The sequence below is a fragment of the Phyllobates terribilis genome, unplaced genomic scaffold (genome assembly GCF_046119375.1).
Source record: "Phyllobates terribilis strain yellow unplaced genomic scaffold, ASM4611937v1 Scaffold_1__5_contigs__length_1240528914, whole genome shotgun sequence".
Taxonomy (NCBI): Eukaryota; Metazoa; Chordata; class Amphibia; order Anura; family Dendrobatidae; genus Phyllobates; species Phyllobates terribilis.
This window is the reverse complement of record NW_027362761.1, coordinates 237,107,568-237,128,627: the sequence shown is the minus strand read 5'-3', so window position 1 is coordinate 237,128,627 and position 21,060 is coordinate 237,107,568. Positions and strand designations below refer to the sequence as shown.

The 21,060-nt window shown below is 46.3% G+C and overlaps 1 protein-coding gene across 2 annotated transcripts in view; it reads left to right on the top strand.

The window, feature by feature from the left end:
• Window positions 1–6,890: 6,890 nt before the first annotated feature.
• The window catches only part of CIROP (ciliated left-right organizer metallopeptidase), a 33,553-nt gene continuing 19,383 nt past the window's right edge, over window positions 6,891–21,060 (top strand). For both annotated transcript variants that reach the window (XM_073671113.1, XM_073671111.1), the window contains exons 1-4: window positions 6,891–7,433; window positions 9,629–9,722; window positions 9,842–9,893; window positions 9,987–10,133. In XM_073671113.1, the coding sequence (XP_073527214.1) occupies window positions 7,145–7,433; window positions 9,629–9,722; window positions 9,842–9,893; window positions 9,987–10,133 (582 nt within the window). In that variant the 5' untranslated portion in view covers window positions 6,891–7,144. The remainder of the gene's footprint in view (window positions 7,434–9,628; window positions 9,723–9,841; window positions 9,894–9,986; window positions 10,134–21,060) is intronic.

Genomic DNA, 21,060 nt, shown 5'->3' with positions numbered 1-21,060 from the left:
AAACAGTTGAAACCCCCACAAGTGACACAATTTTGGAAACTAGACCCCTCAGGGAACTTATTTAGATGTGTGGTGAGCAACTTGAACCCCCAGGTGCTTCACAAAAATTTATAACGTAGAGCTGTGAAAATAAAAAAAATCACATTTTTCCCACAAAAATATTCTTTTAGTCCCAAATTTCTTTATTTTCACAAGGGTAATAGGAGAAAATGGACCCTAAAATTTGTTGTGCAATTTCTCCTGAGTATGCAAATACCCCATATGTGGTTATACAGGACTGCTTATCCACATGGTGAGACTCAGGAGGGACGGAGTGTTATTTGTCTCCTGGAGTACAGATTTTTCTAGAATAGTTTGCAGACTCCATATACAGAGCGACTAAGTGCTAGAAGAGCAGAATGTGTCCTCAAGTTACCCCATTGTTTGAAATTACACCCCTTTGGGAATTTATTTTGATCGCAGCATTTAGGGGGTTAAAGTGCCGGGGGTGGTGTGAGCACTGCTCCTGGCACTGAGTGCCAGGTTTCAGCTGTCAGAATCTACTGACAGCTGGCGGCAATCGCGCGCATGCAGCTCCTGTGCAATGACGTATCCATATGTCCAAAGTTGGTAAGTACCAGGCGACCTGGACATATGGATACATCAAAGGTTGTGAAGGGGTTAAAGATGAGCCAGTTGGACCTTTTCAGGTGGAAAATGAACTCAAAATCAACTCCCAAACCTATTGTCAGTTTAGTTTAAGACACTTCCTTGAAGCAGTAGTACAAGTTAAAGTTTGCATCTTCCACGAAGACCATGGATTTTATGCAAGACAATGCTCCATTGCATGCATCAACTGTTATTGAAAAGAAGTGTTATAGTGGTCAATGATATTTTTATGGAAATGTCAGAAATGTAATTTTGTACATTTTGGGTTATTCGGTTATTATTCTCACTTTAACAGATGAAAATAAACAATTGAGATGGGAAAATGTAAGTTTTTCATTTTTTTGCCCAATAATTCTGCCGACATAAATATTATTCTAAAAAATACAAAGCTTTACTTTTGCTTTCTTAAATATTCAGGTTTATGAACCTTTTGGATTGATCAGCAGCACTGCAGTTGTTCAATAATAAAATGAATCATCAAAAATACAAATTGCTTATAATTGTGCATACAGTATACATCGATACACTTTTCGTTGACTGTATGGTCTGTTGAAGCTTGTTGCGCTATTCTAAGGATCTTCCAGGCAACCTGATAACAAAATGTGTATCATGCTATTATTTTTTTTCAATCATTGAAGCCCGTGGATGATGTATCACACTATATGGCATACACCAGAGTTCTCCCAAGTATATCTGTGACCCACACTGCAGAAGCAGTGTGAATAAACTTGCATGCATGGAACGGGTGTTGGTGCATGTTTATTACTATGGGTACAGGGGTTTAAGCCACTGTCAGACAGGGGAATAAAAGGTCTGGTATGCTGAAAGTCAGGATGCATTAGTTTTGGACTTTTGCCCTGCCCCTATATATATATATATATATATATATATATATATATATATATATATATATATATATATATATATGACGCGCCCCCTGGGCCATATTCTTTAGGGGGAATATCCGGAGCCGGATCAGATGGGAGTTGTAGTCTTCCGAGTGGCTGTGACCCGGTCCGTGCCCAGGGTGTCAAACTCAGTTGTATGTGGCAGTCCTACAGATGTTAATAAGTTCTTAATGTCGACTACGCCACCCGTTGTATTGCGGTCACTATGGCCGCCGCTGCAGCAGGGTCCGCTGAGGCTGATGGTGTAGGTGCAGCTTTTGATGGTATAACCCCCAACGGGTGGGGTATAGCCTCAGGGGGTCAGGTGCAGAGAATGGGGGTTGTGGTGGTGCAGCATAGATGTTAAAGGAAGACAGAGTCGGGTTATGCAGTTAAGGGTATTTACTCACTGCTGATGTTCCGGTCACTCCAGCTTCAAGTGACCTCCCGAGCCGTGCTGCATCCACCAGGTCCTGGATCCAGCCAACCCCCAAGCGAGTCCGGAGTGTGACCCTGAGCTCTCCTTCTGTCCTTTCTCTGGCCGTCCCCACTAGTGATCCACCCAGGTCCAGCTCCCTCGGGCCTTCTGTTGGGAGACCCTTGGCCTTGGGTTCCCTGACCCTCCACGTGGTATGCCTTCGGGGTGGATGTGGTGGGTGGCCGTGGCAGACGCTGCCCACGGCCTCCGGTCTCTGGCTGGGGTGTGTTTTTGCCCCCACCAGCTTGGGTTCCGGTACCCTGATGCCGACTCTTCACCCGTGGATTGGATTTGGGGTCTCAGAGTCCTCTCTTCTGTTTCCCCCTCTGGGTCTCTCTTGCTTTCTCCTCTCTCTCTCTCTCTGGGGCTGCTCTGCTCCTCTGCTTCTTACTTCTCTGCAAAGGCTGACTGACCTGCAAAGACTGACTGACCTGTTCTTAGTTGGTGCCCACCTTATATACACCCTCTATGTGTGAGCTCAGGTGACCAGCACCCAATGAGCTCCTATCTTTACCCAGGCTGCTCCCCCTATCTGCCCCTACACTACTTGGGATGTACCACCCCCCTCCCACTCCAGCCAGGAACAGACTCGGTCGTACCTGCACATTTCTAAGTGGGAGTACCGTCGGTCTGCTCCTCGGAAATGGGATGTGTGTAGCGCATGCAGCCTACCGAGCTCAGTTCCACACTCCATCCTTACCCGGGAGTGGAATACCACACCTCTGGGTTGAGGTGCAATACCCCTGTAGCAGCCGAATCCTCAGGGTGCTACATTCCCCCCTGGTAAATCACAGCACGTCCTCGGGCTGTAAGACATAACACCAAAACATACAAATTTTTGCATAAACATTTAAAACATATAAAACATTATATATATATATATCAATATAAAACATTCTCGTCGCCTCTGGCTCCTCCTCCGGTCACTGTGCAACGTGTGACCGGGTAAAGTGCGACAGTCTCTCTGGAAAACTGGTTTTCCTATAAAACCGGTAGGGGGCGCTTTAGGACGCGCAACTATATACAGGGATATGGCCGCTCTCAGTCCTCGGCCAGGTATTAGGGAGGAATGACCGCTCTCAGTCCTCGGTCAGTGGGATTTAGGGAAATACGGGTAACAGTTCACACATGCTGGTCCCAACGGGGACTATATTAGCAACAGCAACAGTTTCAGTTTCAGTTTCAGTTCACGGTTTCAGTTCACGGTTTCAGTTCACGGTGCCCCGACGGGCAACTATATACAGCTTCTGCTTCGCTGTCCTTAGCGACGGCGTCCTCCTGCTCTTGCTTTATGGTTACCTTTGGCTTCAGACCCGTCCGGGTCCTCTTGCTCTTCCTCCTCACACCGCAGCTCTTCCTCCGTCAGGCGATGCACATGGAGGGCGTAGGGACCTTTGGCACACTTGTGCCGGGTGAAGGTGACCTCGTCCCCGATGTAAAGGTCACGACCTCTGTGTCCCTCCGGTAGGTGGGACTCAACGTCTCTCCTGGTTACGAAGACGTCGCCTAGGGTGTGGTGGTCTCGGATGAAGCCCCACCCATGCTGCAGGTTAAACTTTATCACAGTCCCGGTGGTGCGGGGACTATGCGCTGCACGGGGGTCTCTCCTGGCCCGGCTCTTCTGCTCCGCGCTCTTTACTTGAGCTAGCTGTTCCCGGACCCGCCTCTCTCTCCGCTCCCTCTCGAAGTCCTCGAGCTGTTGGCGGCAGCACTCAGCACGCTCCGCTGCAGCTGCCCGAGTCTCTTGAGTGAACCCCATAAGATCTTCTCCGGTGGGGTCCCACTCAAACTGTGCTTCCGCTAGCGGGGGCGAGATCCTCTTTACGGGCTTTGGAGCCGGGATCAGGGGTTCATCCAGGGGTCTCTCTCTCCGGAGTCGGGGATGGTGGAACTCCGGTGGCCATATAAATGGCTGCCCATCCGGGCACGTATGCTGGGCGTACAGGTCCTCTCCCAGATGCGGCACTCTTGGTCTTATGGGCGCGGTGGTGGTGGCGCCCGGGTTGCCCGGGCCTTGCGGCCAGGCCTGGGGTTTCTGGAAGGTAAAGGGCACCGTAAGGACGGCGGCGCCCTGGGCTACTTGGCCCTGCGACCAGGCCGGGGGCTCCGCGGAGGTAGGGGGCGCTGTTGGTATTGCGGCGCCCGGGGGTACTAGGCCTTGCGACCAGGCTGGTGGTACTTCCTGCTTGGTCACGCTCGGGGTCGAGGCGTGTGACGTCACAGGGGTCGCGGCTCCCGTTTGAGGCCTAGTCTGCGGCGGTGACGTTGCAGCGACGGGCACGGCAGGATAGACTTCGGGCTCTGCGACGGGGAGCTGGGGCAGGTACGCGGTTTCCCGGTCTGGGGTATAGACGTCCCCTTTACCTGCCTCCACTCGTTCGGCTCCCTTCTCGGCGCCGTCTCCGGCCTTCAGTCCTCCCGCGCCATCCTCAGAGGCGGTCTGTCTCCTCGTCTCGGGTGGCGTGCTCCGCTGACAGGTCTCGGTCTGCTGGGCCATCTCACGGCTCCACTCCGCCAACGTCTCTCGCTGCACCCGGGCCATCCTCCTTGCGAGGCCCTCCAGAGCGGCCTGTGCACACTCCCGGTCTCGGGGGAGCTGTGCTAGGACCTCCACTAGGCCTAGTGGGGTCGTTGTTTCCAGCAGGCTCCTGACCAACGGGTCGGTGCTGCTCTGCTCTCCTACAGTCGTCTCCAGCAGGCTCCTGGCCAGCGGGCCGGTGCTGCTCTGCTTTCTCGCCATCTCCGGGTAAGCTCCTCCGATACTCTTCTCCAGGCTTCTTGCCTCTGGGTGCGCTCGCTCTAGACTGCTCCAGGCGGCACCCATCTTTTCTCTCTCCTTTCGTCTCCTCCCACCTCGAGGGCGGTCCCGGGGCCACTTGGTGACTGTCAGCTCCAGGGGCGGTTCTTTCACGCTGACAGACACCTCTAGCATCACAGTCTCTGTTGGTGGGGGCGGTTTCCACTTTTGGCGCCATTTTCGGTCCTGGCCCACGATGGGAGGTGGCCTCTTGCCACCCTCTGGCACGCCCATAATGGCGTCCGCTCTTCCAAGGCGGGAAACCTTTGGAAATGGCGGGAATCGCTTCCCAGTGGCGGGAAACTCTGCAGATGGCGGGAAAAAGCTGTTAATGGCGGACAACCGGCGGGAATCGACCTGTGATGGAGTCCGATGGCGGGGACCCTCCGGAACCGGCAGGAGACTTCTTTTTGAGGTAAACTCATTCTTTTCTTCAGGCACGCAGTACCCGGTTGTTGTGGGCACGTAATCCTGCCGACTACGCCAAAGTTGACGCGCCCCCTGGGCCATATTCTTTAGGGGGAATATCCGGAGCCGGATCAGATGGGAGTTGTAGTCTTCTGAGTGGCTGTGACCCGGTCCGTGCCCAGGGTGTCAAACTCAGTTGTATGTGGCAGTCCTACAGATGTTAATAAGTTCTTAATGTCGACTACGCCACCCGTTGTATTGCGGTCACTATGGCCGCCGCTGCAGCAGGGTCCGCTGAGGCTGATGGTGTAGGTGCAGCTTTTGATGGTATAACCCCCAACGGGTGGGGTATAGCCTCAGGGGGTCAGGTGCAGAGAATGGGGGTTGTGGTGGTGCAGCATAGATGTTAAAGGAAGACAGAGTCGGGTTATGCAGTTAAGGGTATTTACTCACTGCTGATGTTCCGGTCACTCCAGCTTCAAGTGACCTCCCGAGCCGTGCTGCATCCACCAGGTCCTGGATCCAGCCAACCCCCAAGCGAGTCCGGAGCGTGACCCTGAGCTCTCCTTCTGTCCTTTCTCTGGCCGTCCCCACTAGTGATCCACCCAGGTCCAGCTCCCTCGGGCCTTCTGTTGGGAGACCCTTGGCCTTGGGTTCCCTGACCCTCCACGTGGTATGCCTTCGGGGTGGATGTGGTGGGTGGCCGTGGCAGACGCTGCCCACGGCCTCCGGTCTCTGGCTGGGGTGTGTTTTTGCCCCCACCAGCTTGGGTTCCGGTACCCTGATGCCGACTCTTCACCCGTGGATTGGATTTGGGGTCTCAGAGTCCTCTCTTCTGTTTCCCCCTCTGGGTCTCTCTTGCTTTCTCCTCTCTCTCTGGGGCTGCTCTGCTCCTCTGCTTCTTACTTCTCTGCAAAGGCTGACTGACCTGCAAAGACTGACTGACCTGTTCTTAGTTGGTGCCCACCTTATATACACCCTCTATGTGTGAGCTCAGGTGACCAGCACCCAATGAGCTCCTATCTTTACCCAGGTTGCTCCCCCTATCTGCCCCTACACTACTTGGGATGTACCACCCCCCTCCCACTCCAGCCAGGAACAGACTCGGTCGTACCTGCACATTTCTAAGTGGGAGTACCGTCGGTCTGCTCCTCGGAAATGGGATGTGTGTAGTGCATGCAGCCTACCGAGCTCAGTTCCACACTCCATCCTTACCCGGGAGTGGAATACCACACCTCTGGGTTGAGGTGCAATACCCCTGTAGCAGCCGAATCCTCAGGGTGCTACATATATATATATATATATATATATATATATATATATATATATATATATATATATATATTGAAATGTTGTCCAATTCCACCAAAATGAACTGGTTTGGCCAACCTTACCTAATGTGCATAACAATGTTATTATTTATCTAGGTATACTGTACATAGAGCAGATCACATGTAAATTAACCGAATAGTTTTAACATCCACTAATTCCAGCGTACACAATCGGACATGAACGTTTTGTGATATTAGAGGAGGCCCTGTTTTTTCTAGAAATGTCAGCCTCATCACTATCTCTTAGTTTCATGCTCTGTGTCTCTTTCATGCTTCCTCACCAGATCCCCTCCTCTTTCACGCTCTCTGCCCCTCACACTCTCTCTAGATCATTAACTTCCTGAGCTACAGAAACCAGTTCCACCACTTTTTGTCTGGCATTGTTCATCTAAAGCCTGCAGATGATAGAAGATAGAGGAGACAGGCAGGAAGGACAGCTGAGAGGATCTCCTTTATTATTATTGTGTACTTGGATCAGTGGATTGTATTAGTCCCATATATGAAGCTGTCTCAGGATCTCTAGAATGTATGTATATATTTTCATGTCTGTAGTCCGCTAGTTTATCTTACCATCTTGACCATATTTTGTCTCCCCATGTCAAATGTGGTCATCAGTACTTACTGCTTATTTGTAATAGTACAATTGTGCTATTCAGTCTGTCTCCATGACTCCGTTCAGCAAGATACTGATGTAGTGTCTTCCCCAGCTGTCGTTCCCCATACTAGAATATTTAGACGTAGTACAACATGGGAACCTCAGTTGCCACTCAGGGTGACACCTTGGTATCTGCCAGGAGAGAGCGCTCTACTTACACCAGCCCAGAATGCACAACTACAGTCAGCCATGAGGGAAGTAACCAAGATCATCTCCAACATGTTATCAGGTAAGGCTATAGACTAGGCTATATACTATTCATACATTATATATTTGCTTCAAAATTGTCATTGCTATAGATCATGAAAATAAAGAACAAGAGCTGACAGAGTCTGGACAGAGTCTTCAAAAACTGTACATGCTTGTAGCCCACGTAGTGAAGGCTTTTCTACATTTGTGTGGTTGAATGTGAACTTTAACGGAAACAAACAAATCACGATTTAGTGACCCATTAGACTGAAGACGGCCAAACCCACTGATATATAATCAGATTTTCTTTATTTTGCTCACTTATACAGCAGGATCATATTCCACAGACACCATCAATGTCCCCATTGGGACTCACAATCTTAATTCCCTATCAGTATTTCTTTGGTGTGTGGGAGGAAACCTGAGAACCCGGAGGAAACTCACACAAACATAAAGAGAGTATACAAAATTCTTGCAGATGTTGTCCTTGGTGGGATTTCCACCCCAGCACAGCAAGGCTAATCAATAAACAACCAGCCAACAGTCGAATGTGTATGGGGGCTTCCCAGACAGATGATGTTGGGAGGAGAAAAGGATTAAGCCTGTTGGATTTCCAACATTTTTGTTCTCATAGAAAATAAAGAAGCACTTTGCCCAGCCAACTGCTCCTGCGTATGGTTGAGTCAGGGTAGATAGTTTGTTTGGCTAACAGCTGCCTAATGTGTATAGGTACAGAGGAAATCCAGTCAAAGTGATCTTCAGAGGTGTCATAGATACATGTGAGAAGATCACAACATAGAAAACCACTGATTTCCAGAATAAAAAGGGCCCAATAGAGCGCTCAGAACCTTTTGACACTATACAGAGATTTTCATTACTGAGAGTCTGGCACAACATACCAAGCAAACTACTAATTATTTGAATAGCCACTATCTAGATTAATTATAGTAACAGAAATCTGAGAGTGCCAATTTTATTATTTTATTTTGTAAACCAGTGGTGGGACAGGATCACAGACCTCACCAATTCAATTTTCCTCCTATACCTATGATGTGAGAAGATAATTTTGAATGAGGAATCTGACTGTCATTAATGATTACTAGCGATGAGTTCTGTATCAGAAAGAATATTTTGTGGTTTTGTTGTAGAATCTGCTGCACTGCAAAATTTCCATCGAATTTACAACATACTCAACTTTACAGCTCAAACGATCTTCAGTGCAATCCATACATCCCTCTGGAGCCTCCTTTTCTTACACAATGCAATAAAGGTGTATGATAGAGCATACGTTGCCCTACAAGAGGGTAAAGGCCCTGTCACACATAACGAGATCGTTATTGCGTCACGGTTTTGGGATCGCTGGGGAGATGTCAAACGTGCAGAACTTCCCAACGATCTCGGCTGCCCCAGCGATCTAACCAACGATCTCGGCGGTCGTTGGGACGCTTTCACACAGCAGCTATTTCAACGATCCACACCTTGATAGGGACTGTACTGTGTCAGAAAGGCGTACATAAAATTACTTTTCCGTGCCCCCTTCATCTTCAATTGGAGAACGCTACTACATTCTGATTGGGTGGCCTTGGTTTAACACTGCGTCTCCGGTCAGATGGGATCTCCACTTCGTGTCCATTAAAAATGGAAACTCATTTGAGACCCCAAACAATACTTACCTCGCTAAAGATGCCTGATTTCTTCAAAGTAGAGTCACAGCCGGAGAACGCTGGTGGGATCTGAAAAAAACAAGGACGCAGTAGCAACCACCAATCGGAAACGAGGAGCGCAGAAAAGTCCAATTTATGCACGCCTACATGTCTCAGTTCTGAATCGCTAACGAGGTCGTTGATAAGGTGTCAAATACAGCGATGCACACTGCCCAGCGGGAGCGCAACGACCCAGGAATGGTCCAGGAAGCTTTGTAACGATCAGCGATCTCACAGCAGGGGCCTGATCGTTGCTACCTGTCACACATGACGAGATCGCTAGCGAGATCGCTATTGCGTCACCAAAACCGTGACTCATTAGCGATCTCGCTAGCGATCTCGTTATGTGTGACGGGGCCTTTACTGGGATGTGTAATTACCCTGGTCCTAATGTACTTCAGAAAAAAGAATGGAGAGTTTGCTGGAAAGTTATCAAGTAGATAAGATAGCTGCTGAATTCATCACAGAGCAGTATCTGAAGACACAAAAAAACTGTAGAGCTAAACTTTTGAGAACTTACTTCTTCTTGCAGTACATAGATCTGAAGGGCCACTGCTTCTGAATCGTGATATGAATAAATATTGTCGCTCTATCTGGGGAGACCCTTCACTTCTTAGTTATAAAAGGTGAGTCTTATCCAGAGTACCAAAAATTCTCCTCCATGATCATCCTATCACCAATTTAAGTACTCTTGCTCCAATATTACTAGTTATAAAACTTAGTTTTGATGTCCCCATTTCTTCAGGTGTGGTTCCCGAGACATCGCTTACCATGGAGAACGTTGCCTAGATGTTGTGGTAAGTAGACTGTGGATATAATGGGCCTCCTGTGAAGTGACTATTACTCTAAATATATTAATACTATATACTATATATTAATATATCTTACAGATCCCAGACTCTCATCTACACGGATATGAAGTGTGGCCATTGAACGGAACAGAGCCTGATCTTGTGACACTGGATGGCATTGGTGTTCCTAATACCGACTTCCTGTTGTATGTAAGGGTAGCACAGACAGAGAAATGTGCTTTACACGTGAGTGATACCTAACAAGAATTTAAGACAAGAATCAGAAAAATTCACTTGTGAACAGTGTTTAAAAAGGGGTTTTCATCCACTTTCTGTTGTAAATGTCGCCCCATTACGATATTCTGCAGCAAAGTCTTGTTGTTCGTAAGTAAACACAAGTGTACGGCATGAATCAGGTGCAGTGCATTATTCATGACATCCTGTACATTGGGCAGGCTGAGAGCTGGGCTGGAGAACGATCATGGAGAGAGTCGCAAACAACTCGCTGCATACCGCATGTGAAGCATGCTGGGAAATATAGTCTAAGCATGAAGCTGAAACCACATTCACTCTTTTCAGTAGCAGCAAATGGATGTAAACAAATGGCACCTATCAAAATCCAAATTATAATAGAAAAATGATCATAAGTAGATCTATTTTTTAACTCTCTTAATAGATTGCTTGTACAATTTCTCTCTAAAAATAGTTTTAGTAACTTTCTAAATACAGCCTTCATTCCAAAACACTGCTTTGTTTTAGATAAGATATACTTCAAACAGGGCCCCCGAAATGAGAACACTAGTCAGTGGCACAGGACCCTGCTGGCTTCTTCAAACCTGGCTCCGCATTATTGAGAGGTTTCTCCCTATACACATATATACATACAGAGGTGTGGAAAAGTGTTTGCCCCTTCCTGATTTCTTATTCTTTTGCATGTTTGTCACACTTTAATATTTTAATTTGTTTTGTGATCTGAAATATTTGACAAAATAACAGAAATAAACACAAAATGCAGTTTTTAAATGAAGGTCTTTATTATTAAGGGAAAAAGAATTCCAAACCTACAGGGCCCTGTGTGAAAAAGTGATTGCCCCCCCCCCTTAAAACATAAATTAACTATGGTTTATGACATCTTTGGGAAACTGAGTTCAATTTCCCTAGCCACACACCTGAATACTGCCACACCTGTTCTCAACCAAGAAATCACTTAAATAGGACCTGCCTGACAAAGTGAAGTAGACCAAAAGATATTCAAAAGCTAGACATCATGCTGCGATCCAAAGAAATTTAGAAACAAAGTAATTGAGATCTATTAGTCTGGAAAAGGTTATAAAGCCGTTTCTAAAGCATTGTGACTCCAGCGAACCACAGTGAGAGCTATTATCCACAAATCGCAAAAACATGGAACAGTGGTGAACCTTCCCATGAGTGACTGACCAAAACTACCCCAAGAGTGCAGCGACAACTCATCCAGGAGGTCACAAAACATCCAAAGAACTGCAAGCCTCACTTGCCTCAGTTAATGTCAGTGTTCATGACTCCATCATAAGAAAAAGACTGGGCAAAAATGGCATGCATTGCAGAGTTCCAAGACAAAAACCACTGCTGAGCAAAAAGAACATACAGGCTCGTTTCAGTTTTGCCAGAAAACATGTTGATGATCGCTAAGACTTTTGGGAGAATACTCTGTGGACTGGTGAGACAAAAGTTGTACTTTTTGAAAGGTGTATGTCCCATTGCATCTGGCGTAGAAGGAACACAGCATTTCAGAAAAGGAACATCATACCAACAGTAAAATATGGTGGTGGTAATGTGATGGTCTGGGGCTGTTTTGCTGCCTCAGAACCTGTAATACTTGTTGTGGTAAATGGAACCATGAATTCTGCTGTCTATAAAAAAATCCTGAAGGAGAATGCCCGGCCATCTGTTCATGACCTCAAGCTGAAGTGCACTTGGGTTATGCAGCAGGACAATGATCCAAAACACACCAGCAAGTCCACCTCTGAATGGCTTAAGAAAAACAAAATTAAGACTTTGGAGTGGCCTAGTCAAAGTCCTAACCTTAATTCGATTGAGATGCTGTGGCATGACCTTAAAAAAGCGGTTCATGGACGGAAACCCTCCAATGTGGCTGAATTACAACAATTTTGCAAAGATGAAGGGGCCAAAATTCCTCCAGATTGTTGTAAAAGACTCATTGCCTTTGCCAGTTATTGCAAATGCTTCATTGCAGTTGTTGCTGCTAAGGGTGGCCCAACCAGTTATTAGGTTTAGGGGGCAATCACTTTTTCACACAGGGTCCTGTAGGTTTGAATTTTTTTCCCTTAATAATAAAGACCTTCATTTAAAAAACTTTTTTTGTATTTACTTGTGTTATCTTTGTCTAATATTTAAATATTTTTTTGTGATCTGAAACATTTAAGTGTGGCAAACATGCAAAAGAATAAGAAATCAGGAAGTGGGCAAACACTTTTTCACATCACTGTACATGTAGGGGGAGACCTGTAAATCATGCGGAGCCATGCTGGAAAAACCCAAAGGGGACATCCCTCCATAACTAATTTTTCCAGACAACTCACTCCTAATCCAGTTTACAGAATGTTTTATTTGAAACCCTGAGTTTATTTTAAAGAATCGCTTCTCTCTCTAAGGATGAGGTTATAAAAACCCAGAAATTGGGTACAGCCAGACAGAAAAACAGTTGCTTGTCTCTTTTTCTTTAAAAAGTCTTTTTAAAATGCTTCTATGTCTAAATAATACGGTTACATTCTTGTTATTGTGCCCCCTTGAGTTCTTGAGATACCTTCTCAAAATGTCCACCTCATATGTCCAGTGCTGGTGAGAAGAAGCACAATGCCGGAAATTACCACACAGCCATGTATAAGAGGAACTTGGTGGTGTGACTGAGCTAGTGGGCAGCACTGGACACGATAGATAGATAGATAGATAGATAGATAGATAGATAGACACAATGTCAGACAGACAGACATATACTTTGGAATGTAAAAGTTTGGGCACCCCTGTTCAAAATTAATGTTATTGTGAAGAGTTAAGCAAGTTGAAGATGAAATGATCTTTAAGAGGCCTAAAGTTAAAGATAACAAATTTCCTTTGTATTTTAGGCAAAAAAATATATATTTTCATCTTTTACATTTTAAAAATTACAAAAAGGAAAATTGGCCTATGCAAAAGTTTGGGCATCCTGCATGGTTAGTACCTAGTAGCACCCCCTTTTGAAAGTATCACAGCTTGTAAATGCTTTTTGTAGCCAGACAAGAGTCTTTCAATTCTTGTTTGAGGGATTTTCATCTATTCTTCCTTGGAAAATTTCTATGAGATTCCTGGGTCGTCTTGCATGCACTGCTATTTTGAGCCATGACTTTCAATGATGTTCAGATCAGGGGACTGTGAGGGTCATTGTAAAAGCTTCAACTTGCGCCTTTTGAGGTAGTCTATTGTGGATTTTGACATGTGTTTAGGATCATTATCCATTTGTAGAAGCCATCCTCTTTTCAATTTCAGCGTTTTTACAGATAGTGTTATGTTTGCATCAAGAATTTGTTAAAATTTAATTGAATCCATTCTTCTCTCTACCTGTGAAAAGTTCCCCGTGCCATTGGCTGCAACACAACCCCAAAGCATTATTGATCCAAGTTATCTGAGAACACATATCTCCAAGGGTGCCCAAACTTTTGCATCGGCCCATATTTCTTTTTGTAATGATTAAAATCTAAAAGATGAAAATATATTTTTTTTGGCCTAAAATACAAAGGAAATGTGTCATCTTTAACTTTGAACAGGGGTGCCCAAACTTTGATGTGCCACTGTAAATGCTAAACATAGATGGATGGATAGACAGACAGACAGAGAGGTAGATATATACTAATACGCATAAAGAACAAAAGGCATCTACAGAGACTCTGAGATTTGATTTAATTATCTTTTGCCGTATTGTCCATGTATCGACAGAATGTATTCACATTATTGATTGAGAAATGTTACGAATATTAGTAATCCATAATCAGTCAGTTTCTACAGATTTGTGAGTTCACGTTGCTGGTCCATTAAACTCTGGTCCCTATGGAAATGGCTGTCTCTTTCCTGCTCCTGTAAACTATTCATTACTAGTGTTGAGCGAACATGCTCGACACTGCTCGGTACTCGCCCGAGCATCACGCTACTCGGGATGTTCGGCGAGCACCGAGCATTTCCGGGTTACTCGGGCGGGAGCTCGGGTCTCCGCCCTGCATGTTTGGTGCTCTTTACAGAGCCAATGAACATGCAGGGATTGCCAGCCAGTCACTGTAATGCCGCAGCCATGTTGTTTGTGGGCATTACAGTGATAGGCTGGCCGCACAGCGTCACCTCGAGTATTTAAAACCGGGCGCCGCCATCTTGGACACAGTTTCTCCGGATCAGACAGTGTAGGGACAGCGCTGCTGATTTAGGGAGAGATATCTCCTGCAAAATAGTTAGTGTAGGGTCTGTAAAGGCTGCCAGATCAAACAAACAGTCCTTCTCAGGACTAATATCCATCCCAGGTATATCAGGCAGGCAGGCTGGCTGTATAGGAGACGCAGTGGTTATACCAGCAAACGCTGCATTACAGTCCTGTGTGCTGCTCCTGTTGCTGAAATTGCTGGACTTAGCTCCAGGTCCCGGGGGCCAGGAAAAATCCTTTTTTTTTTATCTAAATCCTCTTTTTTTTTTCCTCCTTCACAATGTACAAATACCCATCTTATTAACCTTTTGGTGCCCCCCCCCCAAAAAAAAAAAGTGTGCCTCTGATTTTTCAGACACAAATATATCTGTTGAAAATAGTCTGGTGTAGGCCAGAGAAATAGAAGTGTGGTTTTGCAGTTCTATGGGCCATTTGTATCTAAAAAAAACAGTTCGAGTGTGTCGCTCACTGTTCAGCCGCAAATATATATATATTTTAAAAAGCCTGGTATACACTAGTAAATTATTACTGTGGTTTTGATGTTCCACGGTAAAACATCTCTATTATCCTGTTTTTGGCATTTTTTGCTGTATAAAAATAATAAGTGTCTCCCTGATTTTTCAGACACAAATATATCTGTTGAAAATAGTCTGGTGTAGGCCCGAGAAATACAAGTGTGGTTTTGCAGTTCCACGGTACAAACCTCTGTATTATCCACTTTTGGGCCATTTGTATCTAAAAAAAACTGTTTGAGTGTGTCGCTCACTGTTCAGCCGCAAATATATATATATTTTAAAAAGCCTGGTATACACCAGTAAATTATTACTGTGGTTTTGATGTTCCACGGTAAAACATCTCTATTATCCTGTTTTTGGCATTTTTTGCTGTATAAAAATAATAATAGTGTCTCTCTGATTTTTCAGACACAAATATATCTGTTGAAAATAGTCTGGTGTAGGCCAGAGAGACAGAAGTGTGCTTTTGCTGTTCCACGGTAAAAAATCTCTATTATCCTGCTTTTTGCATTTTTTGCTGTAAAAAAAAAAAATAGTGTCTCCCTGATTTTTCAGACACAAATATATCTGTTGAAAATAGTCTGGTGTAGGCCCAAGAAATACAAGTGTGGTTTTGCAGTTCCACGGTACAAACCTCTGCATTATCCACTTTTGGGCCATTTGTATCTAAAAAAAACAGTTTGAGTGTGTCGCTCACTGTTCAGCCGCAAATATATATATATTTTAAAAAGCCTTGTATACACCAGTAAATTATTACTGTGGTTTTGATGTTCCACGGTAAAACATCTCTATTATCCTGTTTTTGGCATTTTTTGCTGTATAAAAATAATAAGTGTCTCCCTGATTTTTCAGACACAAATATATCTGTTGAAAATAGTCTGGTGTAGGCCAGAGAGACAGAAGTGTGCTTTTGCTGTTCCACGGTAAAAAATCTCTATTATCCTGCTTTTTGCATTTTTTGCTGTAAAAAAAAAAAAAATAGTGTCTCCCTGATTTTTCAGACACAAATATATCTGTTGAAAATAGTCTGGTGTAGGCCCGAGAAATACAAGTGTGGTTTTGCAGTTCCACGGTACAAACCTCTGTATTATCCACTTTTGGGCCATTTGTATCTAAAAAAAACAGTTTGAGTGTGTCGCTCACTGTTCAGCTGCAAATATATATATATTTTAAAAAGCCTGGTATACACCAGTAAATTATTACTGTGGTTTTGATGTTCCACGGTAAAACATCTCTATTATCCTGTTTTTGGCATTTTTTGCTGTATAAAAATAATAATAGTGTCTCCCTGATTTTTCAGACACAAATATATCTGTTGAAAATAGTCTGGTGTAGGCCAGAGAGACAGAAGTGTGCTTTTGCTGTTCCACGGTAAAAAATCTCTATTATCCTGCTTTTTGCATTTTTTGCTGTAAAAAAAAAAAAAAAATAGTGTCTCCCTGATTTTTCAGACACAAATATATTTGTTGAAAATAGTCTGGTGTAGGCCCGAGAAATACAAGTGTGGTTTTGCAGTTCCATGGTACAAACCTCTGTATTATCCACTTTTGGGCCATTTGTATCTAAAAAAAACAGTTTGAGTGTGTCACTCACTGTTCAGCCGCAAATATATATATATATTTTAAAAAGCCTGGTATACACCAGTAAATTATTACTGTGGTTTTGCTGTTCCACGGTAAAAAATCTCTATTATTCAGGTTTTGGTAGTTTTTTCCGTAAAGAAAAACAGTAGTGTCTCCTGACTGTTGTGACACAAAAATATATCTGTTGAAAATAGTCTTGTGTAGGCCCGACATCCCAGTGTGGTTTCGCAGTTCCACGGATCAAATCGCTGTACTATCCAGTTTTGGGCCTTTGGTATCTAAAAAAAAAGCAGTTTGAGTGTGTCGCTCACTGTTCAGCCGCAAATATCTCTATTTAAAAAAGTGTGGTATACCCCAGTAAACAATAACTGTGGTTTTCCTCTTCCACGGTTCTAATCTACTCTTTATTACCCTTTTTCCATTGATAGTGCAAGTGTAAGCTATTTTACTTCATTTACAATGGGCAAGGCGCGTGGCAAGGGACGTGGAAGTGGACGTTCTGGTGATGGTTCGTGCAGAGGACGGGGCCGTGGCCAAGGTGAAAATGTGCCACAACCAACAGCCACATCTTCTCGCTCCCACTTCTTGACCGAATTACTAGGGAAGCACAGAACAACACCAGTATTGAGAACTGATCAGTGTGAACAGGTTATTAATTGGATAGCAGACAATACTTCCAGTTACCTGGGCACCACCACCTCCGGTCTGTCTTCCACACGGTCAACTCTTAGTAGCCGTGAGTCTCGACCGCATACTCCTCCTCACCCTGATGCTCCTTCCTCCCACCATGCCGAGTGTCGTCAGACAACAAGTGATCCCACACTTGGACACTCTGAAGAGCTGTTCACTGGTCCATTTCCATATTTGGGCCCCTCGTCTGATACGCTTGAAGTGGTGGAAGAGGAGATCCCATGTTGCGATGCCCAAATATTTGAACAGACACGGCCACAGGAAGTCGACGTTGGCAATCTGTCACAAGAGGTGGACGATGACGAGACACAATTTCCAGGAAGTGAGGAGGAGGATCGTGGTGCGCAAGTGGAAGAGGAGGAGGTGGTGGATGATCTAGTAACTGACCCAACGTGGAAGGAGGACATGCAGAGTGAGGCCAGAAGCACACAGGGGGAGGGAGGCAGAGTACCCCAACAGGCAGGAAGAAGCAGTGTGGTGGCCGCAGACAGAAGGCAGGCAACCGTTCCCCGTAACACCAACACGAGGGACGTTGCCAGTACAAGCGGTAGGTCTTCCAGAGTCTGGAATTTTTTTAAAGACTCTGCTGATAACCCCAAAAAGGCCATATGTTCCACCTGCCATGCCAGCATCAGCAGGGGTGACAAAACTACCAGCCTGACCACCACCAGCATGATCAGGCACATGGCAGCAAAGCACCCGACTTTGTGGGGCGAAACCCAGGGTCCACGACCAGTGTCAGCGGGTGTCACCACTGTTTCTTCCACTGTTGTGCGTGCAATAGAACCCCCTGTTGTGTGTGCAAGGCAATCCCCTGTCCATACTGCATGTAAAGATGCCCCCTCCTCTCAGTCTTCACTTGTTATGGCAGTTTCTCAAGAAACAGCATCAACGTCCACGTCCACGTCCCACCGCAGCGTTCAATTGTCCATATCCCAGACCTTTGAACGAAAGCGGAAATTCGCAGCTAACGCCCCACAGGCCACAGTCCTAAATTCACACATTTCACGACTGCTTGCATTGGAAATGCTGCCTTTTAGGCTGGTGGAGACGGAATCCTTCCGCAATCTTATGGCGGTGGCCGTCCCTCGGTACTCGGTCCCCAGCCGACACTATTTTGCCCGGTGTGCCATCCCCGCACTACACAAGCACGTGTCCAAAAGCATCTGCCGTGCCCTCAACAACGCAGTTACTGGGAGAGTCCACCTGACAACGGACACGTGGACAATGCTTGTGGCCAGGGACGGTACATCTCTCTGACGGCACACTGGGTAAACATAGTGGAAGCCGGGACCCAGTCGGACCTTGGGATGGAACACATCCTCCCCACACCGAGGATTGCGGGCCCTATGTCAGTCAGAGTTGCCCCCACAGTGTACAGCCCCTGCGCATCCTCCGCCAAGCGGCAACAGGCTGTGCTGAAACTCATAAGCTTAGGTGATAAACCTCACACTGCTTGTGAGTTGTGGACAGCTGTGAAAGAGCAGGCAGATCTGTGGCTGAGACCGCTGAACCTACATCCCGGCATGGTCGTGTGTGACAATGGCCGTAACCTGAGGCGAGGTGAGATCACACACGTACCATGCCTGGCTCATGTGCTTAACCTCGTGGTTCAGCGGTTTCTTAAATCGTACCCCGAGTTGCCAGATCTGCTCGTGAAAGTACACCGCCTGTCAGCTCATTTTCGCAAGTCGGCTACAGCTTCCGCCGCCCTTGCTGTGTTGCAGCAGCGTTTGCAGCTTCCGGCACACCGACTGGTGTGTGATGTCCCCACACGTTGGAACTCTACCCTCCACATGTTGCAAAGGATTTGTGAGCAGAAGAGAGCAGTAGTGGAGTACCAGCTGCAACAAGGCCGTCGATATTCAGGTCAGACTCCACACATAAGACCTCAGGAGTGGACCTGGATGTCTGACATATGTACCATCCTGACAAACTTTGAGGAGGCCACCAAGATGGTGAGTGGCGATGACGCCATCATTAGTGTCAGCATCCCACTTGTCTGTCTTTTGCAACGCTCTCTGCAGAGAATTAAAGAGGAGGCATTGCAGCCAGAGTATGATGAGATGGATCAAGAAGCCATAGCGGGCGATTACACACAGCCCAGCCTCATCTCATCCCAACATGCATTGGGGGACAATGAGGGAGAGGAGGAGGAGGAGGAGGAGGAAGAACAGGAGCAGCTATCATGCGTTGTAGACGGTAGTACCTGTACAAGTGTCATACCGACGGTTCAGCGTGGGTGGCCTGAGGACAGGGGGGAGGAGGAAGAGGAGGAGGAGGAGAGCATGGTCAGTCGTCATCTTGGTGAGGACACGGAAATCTTGCCCGTTACCAGTCTGGCACGCATGGCTGACTTTATGTTACGCTGCCTTAACCGTGACCCTCGCGTTGTCAAAATGTTGGGTGACAGTCATTACTGGTTGGTGACACTTGTAGACCCCCGCTACAAGGAGAACTTTCACTCTCTTATTCCTGAGGTGGAGAGGTCTACAAAAATGGGGCAATACCAGAAGGCCCTTGCTGCAGAACTCTTAAAAAAATTCCCATCTGAACACGCTAGCGGCAGAGGTCACAGTTCGTTGCCCAACCAAGGCGTACAGGCGAGAGAGATGCAACTCCAATCCAGCAGAGGCAGGGGAACACTGTCAACGTTCTGGGACAGTTTTCTGACACCCGCCCAGCTTACAGGCCCTGAGGCGCGGGGTACTCTCACAAGGAGTGGAAAGTTTCAAAAGATGGTGAGGGAGTACCTTGCCGATCGTACCAGCGTCCTCCGTGATTCCTCTGTGCCTTTTAATTATTGGGTATCCAAGCTGGACACTTGGAATGAACTCGCTCTGTACGCCTTGGAGGTCCTGGCCTGCCCTGCCGCTAGCGTGTTATCGGAGCGTGTTTTTAGTACCGCTGGGGGAATTATAACTGATAAGCGCACTCGCCTGTCAACTGACAATGCTGACAAGCTGACCCTTATCAAAATGAACAAGGGCTGGATTGGGCCAGACTTCTCATCACCACCAAATGACAGCAGAGTAACATAAAGTCAAATCCACTGTGTTATTTCGGGAGGTGTATTCACATGCACCGTTTCACACCCACACATGGGTATACGCTTCCTCGTTTCGGCTGTTTAATCTTCTTCTCCTTATCCTCAGCCTCCACCACCACTATACCACCAGGGTGCCAGCATTGCAAGTTCCTCCGTCCTAATTTTTGGCAGCTTTTGCTGGGAAAGCATAAGCAAATACCATGGGACACCCACTCCCCAATAATGGGACTTATGTTTGTAATATGCTGTACTGCATGGCTCTTGTAAGGGGCATTGCAAGTTGCTCCGTCCTAATTTTTGGCAGCTTTTGCTGGGAAAGCATAAGCAAATACTATGGGAGACCCACTCCCCAATAATGGGACTTATGTTTGTAATATGCTGTACTGCATGGCTCTTGTAAGGGGCATTGCAAGTTGCTCCGTCCTAATTTTTGGCAGCTTTTGCTGGGAAAGCATAAGCAAATACTATGGGAGACCCACTCCCCAATAATGGGACTTATGTTTGTAATATGCTGTACTGCATGGCTCTTGTAAGGGGCATTGCAAGTTGCTCCGTCCTAATTTTTGGCAGCTTTTGCTGGGAAAGCATAAGCAAATACTATGGGAGACCCACTCCCCAATAATGGGACTTATGTTTGTAATATGCTGTACTGCATGGCTCTTGAAAGGGGCATTGCAAGTTGCTCCGTCCTAATTTTTGGCAGCTTTTGCTTGCAAGGCATAAGCAAATACTATGGGACACCCACTCCCCAATAATGGGACTTATGTTTGTAATATGCTGTACTGCATGTGACGCGCCCCCTGGGCCGTGTGTACACGTGTGTGGGATACCCGGTGCCGGGTCTCTGGGGTCTGTAGTCTCCGTGGCGGTGACCCGGTCCCGTGGCTCAGGCTGG